This window comes from Zea mays, chromosome 3 (assembly GCF_902167145.1).
Source record: "Zea mays cultivar B73 chromosome 3, Zm-B73-REFERENCE-NAM-5.0, whole genome shotgun sequence".
NCBI classification, from domain to species: domain Eukaryota; kingdom Viridiplantae; phylum Streptophyta; class Magnoliopsida; order Poales; family Poaceae; genus Zea; species Zea mays.
In genome coordinates, this window is record NC_050098.1 from 179,158,945 (window position 1) to 179,176,474 (window position 17,530).

Here is a 17,530-nt window from a genome sequence, read left to right on the forward strand (position 1 = left end):
GAAGAATGCATCATCAAACTAAATGACATTCCTGGGGGTGCCAAGTCATTTGAGCTAGTTGCAAGGTTCTGCTATGGTGTGAAAATAGAGCTTTCACCTGCAAATGTTGTCTACCTACGGTGTGCCTCAAAGCATCTAGAAATGATTGAAGAAGTAGCTGAGGAAAATCTAATTTTGTGAATATATAATTGTGATGCTTTTGTGAATATATAATTGTGGTGCTTTTGTATTTATGTGATGGATCTATGACTGTGGTATACTGATTAACTGTGTATGTCTTTATGATTTGTGTATAAAAATATGTGATTTGTGGTGCTTAATTAAATGTATATTATTATTAATAACAACTGTAAAAAGGGCGACTTTCTGTTGGTTGCTAAATGTATAGTATGACGACTTACAGTTGGTTGCTAAATCTATAGTACAACAACCCACGGTTGGTCGCTAAATATACAATATTAGTAACGGACGGTCGGTCGCTAAAAAGATGTCGGTCGCTAAAGCCTTTAGCGACGGCACTTACAGCGACCATCCTTATGGGTCGCTAAAAGTTTTTAGCGACCAACCGTAGGTCGCTGAAGGCCGTTTTAGCAACCAACCGTAGGTCGCTGTAACTGAACCGTCGTGTAGTGATGGTTGATCAAAAACTTTTTCGCTCAATAATTAGTAGTTTACTTTATATTACCGTATCTAGGCCCGATGTTATGTTTAGTGTTTGCATGTGTGCTCGATTTCAAGCTTCATATAGAGAGATTCACTTGAAGGCCACAAAAAGAATTCTAAGATATTTGAAGTATACTCCCAATATTGGTCTACGGTATCCCAAAGGTGCTTAATTTGAATTAATTGGATATTCGGATTCGGATTATGCGGAGTGCAAAGTTGATAGAAAGAGCACCTCCGGTTGTTGTCAATTTCTTGGAAGATCTCTTGTTTCATGGTCTTCTAAAAAGAAAAATTTTGTTGCTCTTTCTACCGCCGAGGCGGAATATATATCGACCGGTAATTGTTGTGCTCAATTATTATGGATGAAACAAACTCTATTGGATTATGAGATCATTTTTAAGAATGTGCCTCTCATGTGTGATAATGAGAGTGCGATAAAATTGGCTACAAATCCGGTCCAACACTCAAGAACTAAGCATATTGATATACGACATCACTTCTTGAGGGATCATGTTGGAAAGGGAGATATCTCTATATATTCAATTGGCATGGATGATCAATTGGCCGATATATTTACAGCCGTTGGATGAAACGAGATTTTGCACATTAAGAAGTGAAATGAATGTGATAGATCTCTCAAATGTGGCTTGAGATTGAACACACATGTGTAGTATTGCATTTCGCTTCTAAATATGCTCTCTAGGCAATTTATTGGGTATTTTTGATGAATTTTTCATTCTCGATTGATCTAAATAGTTTTATATGAAAATGTGTATTTCTCAAATACATAATGTGTATATGCATGCATACTAACCCTTGGATCGGTCAAAATATCCATATATGAGCATCAAATCAGATTTGAAATTCAAAATCAGAAAATGGACAAAGTTTGAAGTTTTGAGTATCAGGTCGCGGACCGTCCGCCTATGGACCGCGGACCGTCCGCCTATGGACCGCGGACCGTCCGCCGTATCAGGATCTGGACAGTCCGAGTCAGCAGAGCAGACTGTCTGAATTACCAGGGAGCGGACCGTCCGCCATCCCTGCGTGGACCGTCTGCGACAGGCAGTTAAGTTGGGCAGAGGCAGTCAACTTGTCACTTTCATCCGTTGCCTTCTCCTCTCACACTCTCCACACGTCTAAAGGAGACCCTCGTCGATTGTGAGTGGACCGTGAAGGGAACTTGCGCACGGACTGTCTGGAAGCTTGTTGGAAGTTCAACAATCATGTCTTCATCTCGGTATTTTCAAAATCTCTTGGATTTCATCTGATTTCTTCAAATTTAGGGATTCTTCGGATTTTCTTTCTGATCTAGAATTGAGCAATGGATTCACAAATCTGATTGGTGGAATTGCTAGTGCTACTCATTATGAATGTTGTGCAAAAATTTGAACGAGTTTGGATGGTTATTTTCTGTTGAATCGTTGATTGAATGATTGGGGCGGCTAGGGTTCTAGAGAATCGCCCTTAGACGGTCGCGGACCGTCCGCCAGGTGGGTGTGGACAGTCTGGCCCCTAGCGCGGACAGTCCGGATCCTGACAGAAAGTTGCACTTTCTTTCTCTATGATTGTGGCGTTATCAACAATTCACCTATGGTTATTTCTCACATCTATTGCAGTGGTTTGGGTGGTCTTCGAAAGAAGCTTGCTGGTCGTTTCAAATCAAAGCGCCCTCGTGCAGACGATGCAAACTATAATCCAACCACAGACTCAGAGGCCCAATCTTCAGCTGGGGGTAGCGTCTCTATGGACACAGAAGATGTTCCGCACACTCATCCTAACTATCCGATTGACATCACAGGATGGACGTATCCAAAGAGGAGATTCTCTATGGCAGAATATTGCTCCAGGAGGACTGTCAATCAATATGGTCTGCCCTCAAACACCAATATTCAATTCTTTCACACTCAGCTCCAATTTGATGTCTTTTGGGGCACACTGATGGATACCAACTTTCACAAGCATCAAGTGATAGATTGGACTTTTATGCTGGGACAATCAGTTATGGAGGACCTGATTCCAAAATTTGAGGCATGTGGTCTCTATCACTTTATGAGTCAGAGAACTGATTTCAGTGAGATGGCTGCAAAGAAATTCCTAGCCACTGCTGAGATTGATATCGATAAGGAATCCATCACATGGATGACTGGTTTCAAGAGGTATTCTGCAACATTTGCTGAATTTGCTACTGCAAACAGTCTGGATTATAATACAATTTCAGCTGGGATTGATTTGTACACTAAAGATAACTTTGAAGAATTTGTGCAATTCTATGAGCCAGCAAGGCTGGGAATTCCTAGAAGGTTTGGTGAGACAGCAGGACTGAGGCATCATCCTGCTGTGATTAACAAAATTACCAGAGTCACAATTTTTCCCAAGAGTGGAGACAAGAGCAAAATTAGAGACAAGTTCTGGAACATTATCCACCATGTCATTAATGGTGAGGTAATGAATGTTGTGCTATTCATGATGAGACAATTAAATGACCTCAAAATGGACAAAAACCAGAACTTAGCCTATGCTCCATACATTATGGCTCTCATTAAAGCCAAGACCAGATTTGAGGGGCACTGTGAGATAGTTCACACACCTTTTAGGCCCTTCAAGAATGAGATTGGGTTCCTCACCAGGCCTCTTACTCCCTTCCCAGATGATGAGGAAGAAGCTGGTTATGATACAGGAGAAGCTCCTGAAGCTGATGCAGAGCAGATGCCTCCTCCTCCACCTCCTCCACAGCCTCTGCAGTACTGGTAGCCTGGTCCAGGCTATTTTGACCCTTACTTTCAGAACATGCAGCAAGGGCTTCAGACCCACATGGATGGCCGCTTCCAGGGAATGATGACCCATATGGACCAGCGCATGGATGCCATGCAATCTCGCTTTGATGATAACTTGGATGCGATAAACTCTGAGCTTTCTGAATTTCGTAGTCATATCCAAGATCATGTCAATGATCCCATCATGAACAGACTAAACAACATGCAACAGAGTTTTCAGGACAACATGGGGGCTCTATCTAGTCAGTTTGACAATCTCTCTACTAATGAAAGCATGCAAGATATAAGTCAGAGGCAGCAGCAGCTCCAGTAGGACTTTGGGCAGTTCTCCTCTCTCTTTGACACCTTCAGCACTCACTATTATAGCATGTATCCTCCACCTGGTGGTCAGTGAGGCCCCTCCTTTGTGGCAATTGTTGCCAAAGGGGGAGAGAAGAGAAGAGAAGTTGTCATATTCAGGGGAAGCTCGCTCATGTGGACATTGAGACTATGCATGTGTCAAGCGTCCCGATCCTTTGGGACTCAAATGTGATACAATTACTAGTCTCAGGAGGCTAGTAACCACATTCCTTACTTCAAATAGTACAGAGTTCGAATAAAAGTTATTACAGTACCAGAGTAAAAGCTCGAGAGAGAGACAGAATTACAAAACGCAGTAGAAGATAAACTAGCCCAAGCCACAGGCAGAACAAGGTGCAGACACAACCCCCTTTAATCAAGCATAGCAGAAAAGAAGTCTTCAGCTGCTGAAAAATATAAATAAATCTGGGTGAATACACTAGGTATTCCGTAAGCCCATCCTGCCCGTAAAGAGAAAGGGACCTATATAATACATGCTTCATATGGTGGAGTTGAAGTCAGTCTTCTTTTTCCAGAGAAAGGCAATACTTTGATGGTTTTTCACAAAGAAGGAAATAGCACATTTTCACACTCAACCACCACTGAGCTTCCCGCTCCCGTGGCATTGTTTTCATTTCCAAAAACACACCCACTCACACATTTCCCTGTTCCCGGAGTTTATAAAACACTAATTGTCATACCACACCAGACTCGTCCATTCCAGTGGACACGGACTATTCGAATAGGTTTGAACTCTACGCAGAGGGGTACACTTTACCGACTAGTCCGATTTCTGCGATCCCACCGTCGTGAGACCCGAATGCCGAATCTCTTTCTTTCCTCGCACGTCCTTACCTTAACGGTTATACCGGAAGGAGTCAGGCCACCGCCATGTCCAAACCGGACAAAACATTCCCCCTCCTTATCCTCCCGGTGCTCCCCAGCCTTCATAACCCTGGGGTTTGGACCGTACGAGTTTAGATTGAGTGACTGCCCATACAGTCTCGAGTGGTTGTACTTGTCATGAGCACATGTAGTGAAGGATGACAAACCGGTCCTTATATGAGGGGACAATCCTTCTGCTCACATCTAACCCGGCTGAGCCATCACCTTAGGCCCTCCCCTAAACCAGGGAGTCCCTGATCATCCCACTCAAAAGGTGATGAGGGTGAATACCATTCATCATACACCTTTTTGAAAACATCGTTTAGTACAGACACTGCCCTTTTCTCATCCACATTTTGTACTCAAAAGATGTTTGTTAATGCAGGCTCACAATGCAAAAGATCCATCCCTTAATCCCGGCTTAGGTAGTGGTAGAAAGAATAGGTAATTTATGCATCAAGGGAAGAATGAACTTGCCTTTGTCGAAGTTCTCCTGGCACAAAAGATCTATTTCGGAGGGGTCGGGTTCCTGCCCTTCTTCCGGAGCTACAAATTCTGGAGGATCTGATCCCTCTTCTTCTAGCAAAAATAGGTAATGAACAGTACATCAATCATGGTGACTTGGTGGGGTGTGCCAATTGTTAGACATTATTATTTTGTGCCCTATAATTTATTTAGACTATTTTCGGTGCATAAAATATCAATATATACACATATATATAAAAATAGGAAAAGGAAAAGGAAAAAGAAAAAGGAAAAGGATTTCCTAGCTAGCTGGGCCGGGGGGAATTCGGCCCAGCCGAGCGCGGGCGCGTGCGGGCGCGCGGGCAGGCGGCCCACTTGGCCTGCCAGCGGGGGAAAGGCGCGGAGACGGCGTGGGGACGACGTCGTGGGTGTGGGCCCACGTGCTATAGGGAGGGGAGGGGATGGCGTTAGGAGGGGGTGATGGGGGGCGAATCGGTCGGAGCCCGACCACCGGTGAGGTCCGCGACGGTTCTCCGTCGTGTCCCAGTTCTGTGATGACGGAGTGGTGGCAAGGCACGGGTGGGGGTAGGGGATTACGGTGGTGGGGCCAATTTGGCTGGAGGGCGCTTGGGACGACCGATCCACGGCGAGGTGGCGGGCGCCCGTGGCGGCGGGATCGCCGGTGAGGCTGTCGGGCGTAATAGGGAAAGGGGATGGGTGTGTTGTGCTCGCGAGGGCACGGCGAAGCTCAAGAGCTACAACAATTGGACTAGAGCTCGGGCAGGCGGTGAAGGGATGGCTCGGGCTGGCGCAAGGGGACAGGGACGCAAGGTGCCAACTGTGCTGGCGAGCGAGTTAATGGCGAGACGACGGGGCGGTGGCGACCGGCGACGACCGTGTCGTTAGCCCGGTCACGGGCATGAGGAAGGTGCTGACAAGCGGGACCCGCTTGCTAGAGAGAGAGAGCGGTTGGGAGGGAGCGAGGGCGAGTGCAGCTGACGGGTGGGGCTGGGCTGGCAGCGGGAGAGGGGGCGCGGGAGAGAGTTGGGCCGGAAACGGCCCAACCGAGGGGGGGAGGATTTTTCCTTTTTCCTTTTCTATTTATATTTCTATTTCTTATTTCTATTTCTTTTGTCTCCTTTTCTTTTGAACAAATAATTAGCTAAATAATCTTAGGTGCTAAAAAAATATTCTATGTGAGGTGCTTCTAACAATCATAGTGTATGCATATGATGAGATGTCCTATGAGGTGGAGTCGAGGGAAAAATCAAGGAGGGGGGTTAGAAGATTAGGATTTCTAACCTTGGGGTTAAATTTTGGGATGTTACAATGTGCATGTTTACCATTTTATGTCTTATGCACTTGGTATTGGTTACTATTTGAACTTTATGTCTTATGCATATTGGTGAACTTTGTCTTATGCCTGTGGACAACTATCTGTAATATTCTGTGGGTTGAACTATGTGTGTTAAATCTTATGTTTAAATTAGTTCGAATTATTCTGTGAATGGTTGATCGAGGAGTGATTAAATTTGATGTGCTTACTTTACATATTACTTCTTGTATGCCTCGATAACCATGACTATAGGAAGATCTCCATCAAAACTCCGATCGATTATGTGTGTTGTATCTTCAACTAGAAATATCATACACACACATAGGGGGAGCTATTCCTACATTCTGAGTTTTATTGGGATTTATCTATCTATGGGACTGAACTTCAAATCAAGATAAGTCTTATGAAACTCATCTATAAAATTCTTCTTATACTTAAGGTATGAGGGAGATTTGAAAAACAAAACTTCCCTTGGATACAATGTGTAGTGTTGTCATCAATTACCAAAAACGGGGAGATTGTGAATCATCTAGGCCCCTTAGTGATGTTTTGGTAATTAATGACAACTGTTTGTGGACTAACGGTTCTTGGAGAAATAAGAATACAGGGTTGGACCACGTAGAATAGAAAATCTTGGAGATTTATAAGCATTGGTTGTGGATCAAGTGAAGGCAAAGGTATAACATAGGTTTTGTTTTTGCCGGTCTCCAGGAGTTTAGAGAAGATACTTGACCGGATTAGTAGGCTAGATAGCCGTATTATTAAGAGGGATCAATGACTTTGATCTGTGTAAAACTTAGTGCCTCATAGAGCACCTAGTGGTTGCATTTGCATGAGGACTAACAGCGCTTTCGATTTCAAGAGTTAAAAATCTTTTCAAAAGTGTGTTTGAAAATTGCTAAGTCTTGGGATAGGCGGACCGTCCGGGCCATGTGGGCGGACCGTCCGCGATCCTCCAGTGGGGTCCGGAGTATGTTTACTTCGGACTGGTCCTGTTCATTTGTACTGCGGATCGTCCGGACCTTGGGGCCGGATTGTTCGCAGTCCTGACCAGAGAAGGCTGCTCTCGGCACAGTCCTTGTATTATTGAGAGGACCGTCCGGCCTTGTAGGGCGGACTGCCACAGGTGCCAAATTGGTTTGGGCAGGGATTGTGTGGTTTTTGGGATTTGTACTATGGACTGTCCGGAGGATAAGCCCGGACAGTACTGACTCCCAGGTCACGGACCGTCCGGCCTTGTAGGGCGGACGGTCCGCATGTGTTAACTCCTCTTGGTCAGAGCTCTGGTGCTCCAAGTTACCAGGTCGCGGACGGTCCGGCCAAGGTGGGCGGACTGTCCGGACCTCACTTTTCTGACAGCTCTGACATATTTCAAACGGGAAAAATAGTCGTTATGAGTACGGTGGACCGTCCGGCCCTAGGGCACGGACCGTCCACGTGTGCGCAGAATGTGTGCTGTTTGCACATAACGGTTGGATTTGAGTGGTGTGCTATAAATAGAAGGGGAGCTCGTGTGTGAGGGTTCTCTTGGCCATTCCTTGCACACATTGAGCTCATTTGTGATCCTCCCACTCATTATCTCACACTCTTTGCTTGAGATTGAATTCTAGTGAGAGATTGATAGTTCCTAGTGCATTTGCATCCATTGGTGATTCTTGAAGCACTAGGTGGTACACCGAGCAAGCGTCATCGGCTTGTTACTCTTGGAGGTTGACGCCTTCTAGACAGCTCGGGTGTTGTCTCCGTCGAGCTCTCCAAGAAGGTTGTGGAGAAGTCGTGGTGTCGATTGTGAGGGGTTCACGCCTACCTCGCCGGAGCGGCAAAGGTGACATTAGTGGAAACGAGGTATTGAGTTATTTCTTGTCCACTTGGCTCAAAGATCAAGCCATGTCTTGATAGAGGAGCAAGTGAGAGCTCGAAGTCCACCTCAACGTGGATTAGGGGTGATCGGCAAATCACCGATACCACGGGATAAAATCTGGTGTCTTTATTTTCTTGCATTACTTATTGCCGTGCAAGTGATTAGTATTTTGCATATTGTTCTTCAAGTATACAATCACCTTAGTTGTTTCTCATAGATTGTTTACTTGTTATCACTAGAGAATTTATACCTCTTGTCATATTGATTAAATTTCTCTAGTGTTTTTGAATTTAGTCAAAACCGTCTATTCACCCCCCCTCTAGCCGGTGTCCTAGATCCTACAACCACTTTGGGCTAATGGTCACGCCGGCAAGGCTAAACGTCCGATAAGTTAAATGTTTGTCAATTCTATTTCTTAAACAAATCTGTGGACATGTAATCTTATATTACAGGCTTCTCAAGATGGCATCGAGCCTACCATTGTCCAGACGTATGTCGTGGGGCACAACGGTCCAGATCCGGATCACACAGAGATTCTTTGCGACGAGAATGCGACACAAAAGTGGGTACGTCCGAATACCGACTCGAAACTCTAACATTGCTTTTCAATTAAAATCAATGTTTTGCAGGGTCGCTATATTGAAACCATGCTAGAGAAACATGGACCAGACCTCGACTAGATGATAGTTGACTTCGACACGACCGACGACTTATGCGGCTGGTGGAGGCGTGCGACATGGGAGGTACTTTGTATTGTTGATTCATTTTATTTTGATAACTGTGATTCTACCCTATTATATATATATATTATAACACTATGTATAGATTTCCTATCGACGACAGCGTTGTGGACCGCTAAAGTTATAGTAGGAAGTCATCCTCCTCTCTCGGGACCAGTCGGCCTCGCCGATCATCTGCCCAAGAGGAGGAGATGCAACAAATGCGACAACATATGCAAATGATGCAATCACAACATATGCATATGTGGATGCATCAATAGGTAATAGCTCGACTTCAATTTAGTTATTTGTCAATTTTTTCAAATGATTCTAAATGCACAATTGGTAATTTGTTTACTTGTAGATGTACGGTAGTGGAGTACCTCAGGCCTCAGCAAGGCATTACTCCGACTCCACAAGCAAACCCCGCGTCTTCGCATGGTGATGCATCATAGGTAAACTTGTGCAACTTTATCAAATTAGAGTTCTAAATCATAAATATGACACTTATTGTCTTGGTACAGGGTTCTGGGACAGGCCCCCAGAACCAAATGATGTCCCAACAATGTCGTGGGTATATGCTTCGCAGATGATGCCTCAAATGCATACGCAGATGCCGTCTCAGATGCCTACACTGATGTCAGCGCAAATGACACTGTTGATGCTGCCACCACAGATGTCATGGGGATATCCTGCTATTGGTCCGTCACAAAAAATGCCTTGGGGATCTGCTCCATGGCCGACACAGCCACATTCATCACCTGGAGTGGTAAGTTAAGTCTACTTTGAGCTTTAGTTAACTAAAATGTAGTAAATCAAGCTAAATCTATATAGTAACATATGTACGACATCTTTTGTAGGGTTTGGGTTCACGTCCTACTCCGGACAATGCTACAAACTTCGTTGACCAGATCTTCAACACGACCAACTTGTGTCCCGACGACCCACCTCAAGCTTGATGGACTTGTAGACTTGTAGACTTTTTATGTGATGTTTGGATCTGTTTATGCGATGTTTGAACTTGTGTCGTGTGGACTTACGAACTATTGTGTATATTTGTGTGTGAACTTGTGTTTGAAACTTGTTTGGACTTATGTTTTGGACTATTGGGCATATATGTATGCAGGTTTTAAAATATAAACCTTGTTCTAGAGACTTCCCATCTGAGGAGGGTGCCAGACAATGGTTTATATTTTAAAAATGATAATAAGAATAAGAACGTCAGCCAAGCTAACGTTCTTAAGTCCACGTCAGCTAACTTAAAGCCACATGGCAACACCCGTGGTTGGCTGGACGGCTATTTAAGAACGTCGTCTACCGTGGCCAAGGTACTTGTGCATTAAGTACGTCGACCCTCCGACGTTCGTATGGCCACGTGGCTCGCCCACGGACCCCGACCGAGTGCCACATGGCTCATAGTTAAAAGCGTCGGCCTCTTGGTACCGACATACTTAAGGCAGTAAGAACGTTAGTTTTTTCATGGCCGTCGTTTTTAATTTAAGAATGTCGGCCCCGACGTTCTTAGTTGTTTAAATACGTCGAATACAATACGGCCAGGAACCGATGTTCTTACTCTAATAGGCCGACGTTCTTAGGTTAAGAACGTCGGCAGCCGATGTTCTTAACCTAAGAACGCCAGCCTATTAGAGTAAGAACATTGGTTCCTGGCCGACGTTTTTTCTTGGTTTTCCTATAGTGTTTGTCATAAATCTCCAAAAAAGATATAAAGGATATAAAGGAAAAAAATATGATTAGGCAAGATTTGAACACACTATCATGAAAAAGGTCCTTAGATGCACAAAGGTAATAGAGGAGTGAAATGAAGTGATGTACCTTCGTGTTTTATCTTTTCAAGGGGGTCCAGACTTGTGTTGAATTTATAATTCATTTGCAAGCTCTTGTTATCATAGTTTGATATAGATCTAAGATATCAAATGAAGATTGTCATACTAATTGTAAGATAAATCTTAATACCTGGAGTCTATATGTAACCTAGCATTTTCTTATCACAACAAGAGATAGCACGAAAATTGTGCAAGTATAGATTCTACAACTAGTGATCATGTATAAAAAAAATACCAATTGAAAACCACAAATTGATACAATCTGGTAGATAACTAGCATATTAAACTAAGTTCTCGTATTTTAGTACATACATATGATTATACATATTGAGAGTACTTATTTACAATTTAAAGTATATTTAGCATAAAAGGAGTATCAATTGAAGATAATCATGCAACAAGGAATATATGTACTATTTAATCAATCAAGTTTTAGATAGGAGAATTTATAAGTTATGCTACTTTAGATATTTAAAATCTAAAAGAATATGATACATATTTACTAAACTTGGACGACGTCGGAGTAGCATAGTATATTGTGTGTACTTACTATATGAATTTCTGCTGATGTACTTCGATGAGCATGGTATATTGTGTGTACTTACTATTTGAATTTTAAACTCTAGAAGTTTGTTCTCTAGATCCATGAATCAGCATAATATGAACAGTAAAATGCTTTGCTTGAAATATAAAACTAAAACGAATGCACTTCTGTTAGTAGAAATCAAAGTATTCAGTTCTTAGCTATGAAACAGATGGTCGCCATTTCAGTTTGCATACTTTCAACTGAACTACTTTGTTTGCATACTCGTCTACAAATTCTTTTTGCTGAAACAGCCTCCTACACTATGTGCATATTAAATAATTATGTCATGTTAATTCTCTTAAATGATATGTCGTGTCATCAAAAAATCTGATGTATCACACTATTAAATATATATATGAAATCACCATAAAACCACTATTATGAATAGGCTAAGTCTGTTTTCTGTTGAAGTCAGTCTAACTTAATAGACAAGGACATGCTGGCTTAATCCAGGCGACGGGCGCAACAGAGTACTGACCCGTGGAGGCAGAAAGCAGGCGGCACAACATCAGTAGTTCCGACGTCTACAGATCTCATCTTCTCATCTCAATCGAGGATTTCATGATATGTCATGTCATCAATCAATCGTAATAGTCAGGACTGAGCCCTTGTGTCGCTTCGCCCTCGCCTTACGAGTTATACGAGAGCAATGAATATAGCTATGCAGTACGATTGTGTTTAAGATTGGTAAAGTTGGATCATTAGATAAACCTTTAAAAACATTTAGATAAATTATTTTGTTTATTAAGCTATCTCTAGCATAAATCATTTTGTTTATTAAGTTATCTCTAGCAGTTTTATTCATCTCTGTCCTGTATTCAAACTCCACTCCACGAACCATATAGTTCATAGTGCAAAACAATATTTTAATAGTACAGTCTACGGTATAAAACAGTTATATTTTTAAAACTATTTAAATTGGTATATTATAAACTACGGCACCACCTACATATATGGGGAGGGGGCCAAGATCCGATGCACATGTGCTCCCGAGGGCCGGGCCTGACCATCAACATACTGGAGAACCAGATTTTTGACATATTGTCAGCGCTAGAGGCATCGCACCGATTCAACCAAATGAACCAGCAATCCTTGCATATGTATGCAGAAAATTGGGGCTATCTAGAAGTCCTTGATCATTATTAATGACCACAAACGGAGGTACACTTAAGAAAGTTAAAGGCATAGCCTAAAATGGCTCTTGAACAGAGGATGAACCAAACTAGCATCATGCAACAACATACATAAAGGTTGACAGTGCCGCGGTGTAGTCATCATCGATGGCGGCATCCATCAGCTATCACCGTTCTGCTGCCCATAACTGCAAGATCCTGAAGGCGGGAAGGAGAAGGGGTTCTCAGAGATGTCAAATCCAGGGCGAGTGAAGTCGTCAAACGCGCCAAAGCAATTATCAAAGCTCAGCGGCGAGAGATAACCACGCACGTCATCAGCCATTTTCATGTCGAGGTTCAATAAACCATCAGACGAGCTACACGGGAAGCTATACACCATGCTCCTCGCCATTTCATTCGTTGGTTCGCCGTCCTGAGGCTGCTCTGAACCTTCTGGTACATCCCCGTCTTCCACGGGGAGCGCAGGTGTGTGGCCTTGGAAAAGCGCAACATGTCCAAAAAGCTTGTCCTTCCTGGAGAAGGTCGTTCCGCAAGAACAGAGCCACTTGTCACGACCACAGTGCTTCTCATGAGTCTTCAAGTCCGCGATGACAGAGAACTTCTTGGTGTTGCAACGGCTGCAGGTGTAGCTCTTGTCACAGTGGCTTCTCTTGTAATGGTTCTTCACACACAAGATTGTTTTGAGAGGCTGGAACTTCCTGTGCTCCTTGTTCCGTTTGCAACCCACAAATGGGCATGAGTACCTTGTAACCGGTGCATGATCTGCACCATAATCTTTTGTGGGTTTGGCAAGAGCAGCTGGAGTCTTGTACTCATCTCCATGGCCCCTCATGTGCATCCTTAGGTTAGCATCTCTTTTGAAACCCTTACCACAGATCAAGCAGAAATGAGTATGTGGTGCTAAAATCTCCTCCTTTTCCAGTTGCAAGATTACATATGAACCAGGGGGGAGATTCTCTCCCTCACCACCATCGTCACTCTCCTTCACATCATGGTCCTCCATCGGAGTCAGTTCAGACCCTTCCCCACCACAGGGATTTGGGCATTTGATCAGCTCATCTCTTTCAGCTTGACTAGTATTAAGGGTATTCATCAGCTCCTCATAATCAGAAGTTTTTCCTGTGTCAGGAATATCGGTCTTGCTGTCTACGCTTGGTCGCTGATTAGCATTCATGCCAAAGCCCGTAGGAGAACCAAGAGTGTTGCCAAGCTGCCTGACTGCTGGATTGCTGCTAAGAAGTGGGTTCTTCATTGAAGGGAGCAGCGAACCCGCAGTAGATATGAGCTGGATTATAATGCTAGTGAGGTCAGCGGTTATGAGCTGCTGCTTTGCAGCTACCTCACAGGAACCACCAGCTACTTGGTTCTCTCGGTTACTCATGGACTGCACAATATCCTTTACCTGCTTGATCTTCTGCTCAAGGAAGGTTAGGTTGCTCACTATTGCCTGTGGGTTCCAATCTGTATTCTGTGAAGGATTTGATTCAAAGTTGTTGCCAAATTTAGCTTCATTGTCATTAGGAAGATACAAACTAGAGGGAGGCCCAAAAAATGGAGGAATGCCTGGCAAAGATTGACCAGGTCTTGGAAAATAGAACTGCTCCACTAAATTGGGGCGGAGAGTCTGTTGGTTAGGGTCAGCATTCCTTGCCATGCTGCTTGCCATCGATGAAGAAGCTTTCATGGCGGCTTCCAAACTTGACATCCCGCCTTCCATTTCGATCCAACACCACTCGAGTTCTGCTTCAGTATGCTCTTCTACTTCAGGAGGTACAATCACCGGGCATAGAATTGTTCTATTGGGTGAGTATGTAACTCTGCAACAGAGAGATTCAGAGATTATAAGCCGCAGAACGTTAGATTCAACATGTCATAGACAAAGATGGAAGGAAGCTATGACTCAAATGGCCCTTCTCATATCAAATAGGGAAGGTATATAATTTTTCAGGAACCAAGTGGGAAGTTAAAACGATGTCAGATCCCCTGGCCGCCGGCGAGTCGCCGAGGCATGAGGCCGTTCCGTCGACGGTGAAGACGCCGAGGTCAGGGACTCCGACGCGCCAAGGTAAGTTTTCCCAGGACGAATCCCAGGTCCGTACACAGGTTTGGGTGGATTATGATTTCTGTTATTTTCTCCACAACCTTCTCCAATCGGTTACAAGTTTATATAGTCAGCTATTAACCGGCTAATCATCTAGCTGCTAGAACCTTCTTAGGCTATATTGGCCTAGATCTACTGGTACACGAATTTTCTGATTACAACTATCACTTCTCCCCTTTTCTTCATATGCTGCTGCTACTAGGCACATTCCTAGAGTCATGACAAACGATAGTAGGTTCACCAGCTAGCCAAGCTTACTTGTCCGGATAATAACGATAGTCTTAGGCCCTGTTTGAATTCAATAGAGCTAATAGTTAGCTGCTAAAAAACACCCTCAGCTATAGTGCAGCTAACGATTAACTGCATTGCACCTCAACTACCCATTAGTCCATTAGCTGGTTCAACCTAGGTAAAATTAGCTAATATTTAGCCAGCTAATTTCCCTAGAGTTTTTTTTAGCTAGCTAACTTTTAGCTCTAGTGCATTCAATCAGGCCCTTAAACCAGTGGCGGAGCCGCGGAGCGCTGGAGCTCCTGCCTTTTCAGGAAAGAACTTTTCTTCTTCTTTACTGATAGGTAACTTCTCATAGATCTTCTTCACTAATAAGATAATCTAATCTGAATACTGACATATCTATGGCCAGAAGGGAAGCACATCCCAAAAGGCCAGACCTCAGCAATATTTAGTAAATAAAGGAGCATGGTACCTAGTTGAGGCAAACAGAAGGATGGATGAAAACTTCAAGACACGCAACCCAAAGGTCGATCAAAGAGTTGAGTCGTGAGAGGATTATGACTGTTCAGTTCAATCAAAAGACCCTAATGAGATCAAATCAAAGATCCCAAATCTCCTAATAATCAAATAAAGGTTCAGTAAACAACTTCCCTTGTTTGTCCCCACTATGAATTTCAAGAACAGGAAGCAGATCAACCCAACACAAAGAACAGAGATTCCAGATCACGAGATATCAAATCCTCACGCTGTCATGCATCGTCCTTTCCCCATACCTCAAGATGCTATTCCGCCAAAAAAAAGGAGATATTTTATCGTTTATCTTTATCAGATGCCCTGGGCCCAGATCAGACAAAGCAGGCAACAGTAGAGGAAATCATCACAGGGAGGACAAGCAATACAGAACCCAAATTACCGTCGCCGGTGCTTGAATACATGTTCTTGTTTGAATCCAGCGTGACGGAATTACGGAAACAGGAAGAGAAGTTCGTAGATAAACAATTCGGAAGTGGACTTACCTAGCAGCAGGATGGAATTGCGGCTCCCGGCCGAGAAAATGGGAGCCTCTAAGGCAGGTGCGGTGGGTTTATAGGAGGAAGGAGCCCCGAGCCTTCCTGTCTGCTCCCACCTCGTTGACCCCTCCCATCTCCTCTCCTCCCCTCTCGAGGTCCGGTGCGGACTGCGGTGCGCCCCCACCAACCCAGCGCGGCGCCGTGACGTGCTCCAGCTGCTTCTACTATCCCGTTTGGTGTGGGTCCATGAGGTCAGACTCGCCATCAGCGTCAGTTCTCCAGCGCCGCACGGGAAGCACAGATAAGAAAAGAGAGGAGGGGTGCGCCGGTGGCTCAAGTGACAAGTGAGGCGTTGCGTCGTCAGATCATGTGCGGAGCGGTGGGTCCACTCCCCGATTCGAGGGAGACAATTGTATTTTTAGCAGGGATGTAATTAGATTGAATATGGACGGATACCGAATCATATTTATTTTTATATTTTTATTTAGATCCGAATTCAAATACGAATAGCTTCGGATATAAATATGAATATTCTCAGATACAAATATAGATAGTTATGTATCGAATACGGAACTAGTCAGACACGAATATTATCGGTAACGATTTTTTGTCAGATACCGTGTAAAACATCATTCCACACATATCACGGTTGTAATCATTTATCCACTCCTTAAGTCCAAATATTTTTTACATTATATGTGTACATATGTCGAGTTTTTGTAAAAATTCATGAATTTTAGGTTGTGTGTATTATTAATTTATTTTGCATAAAATCATCAAAATGCAAATAAGTTACTAAGATTAATAAAAATTCTATAAGAATACAAACTCAAGTCTCCACGTGAAAATGGTAAAGTGAAGTATTGATTATGTTGAAACTTTGATAATTAGAGTGATTTCACGTGTAATTCACGCAACAAGTGAAATAAAAGAAACACTAGCATATTGTAGATTTTATGGTCCAAAATTTTTGTAGGATTATACGTGGACATATGTTATGTCTCTATAAAATTTTATGAATTCATGAGGCTATTCGTGTATTATTAATTTCTTTCTAAAAAATCAATAAAATGCACACAACTATCCGGATATCCGAGAAGATTTATGTGATAAGATATCCGGATATTCGATATCCGACGGATATTAGACATATTGTATTCGAATTCGATATCCGAACAGAATATCGGTATTCGTATCAGTTATTCGAAAAAGTCCGGATATCTGAAAATTTCATCTGAACGAGTGTTCGCCATCTTCGAATCTGGATCCGGACGGATATTTTCAGAACCATATTGCATCCTAATTTTTGGAACTACAAACATGGTGTTTCGCACTAATACCATCCTAAATAATTGTTTTGCGGAAATGGGATTAAAAACATCTTTTAATTGATTATACTACCATGTATCGTAATTGTTTCCTTTTTCTAATTCATCTCTAAAGGAAATAGGTGACGCCTAAGAGGGGGTAAAATAGGACTTCTAAAACTTTCTCTAAACTAGGCCGCAAATAAATCCTAGAGCAAAACCTATACAAATAAATAATTTATAATGTGCAAACTGATTTTGTATAAG

At 43.1% G+C, this 17,530-nt stretch overlaps 1 protein-coding gene across 4 annotated transcripts; it reads right to left on the reverse strand.

The window, feature by feature from the left end:
• Positions 1–12,546: 12,546 nt before the first annotated feature.
• On the reverse strand, positions 12,547–16,286 carry LOC100384828 (Protein SENSITIVE TO PROTON RHIZOTOXICITY 1). 4 transcript variants are annotated; one of them, XM_008675076.4, is made up of 3 exons: positions 15,963–16,286; positions 15,419–15,728; positions 12,547–14,428 (listed from the first exon to the last, which is right to left on the reverse strand). In XM_008675076.4, exon 3 carries the CDS (start codon positions 14,326–14,328, stop codon positions 12,772–12,774), a length of 1,557 nt encoding a protein of 518 aa, XP_008673298.1. In that variant the 5' UTR covers positions 14,329–14,428; positions 15,419–15,728; positions 15,963–16,286; the 3' UTR covers positions 12,547–12,771. The 4 variants fall into 4 exon arrangements, with proteins under 4 accessions (XP_008673298.1, XP_035821911.1, XP_008673299.1 ...); XM_035966018.1 differs by having other exon boundaries at positions 15,419–15,780; XM_008675077.3 differs by lacking the exon at positions 15,419–15,728 and having other exon boundaries at positions 15,860–16,286.
• Between the last annotated feature and the right edge of the window lie 1,244 nt (positions 16,287–17,530).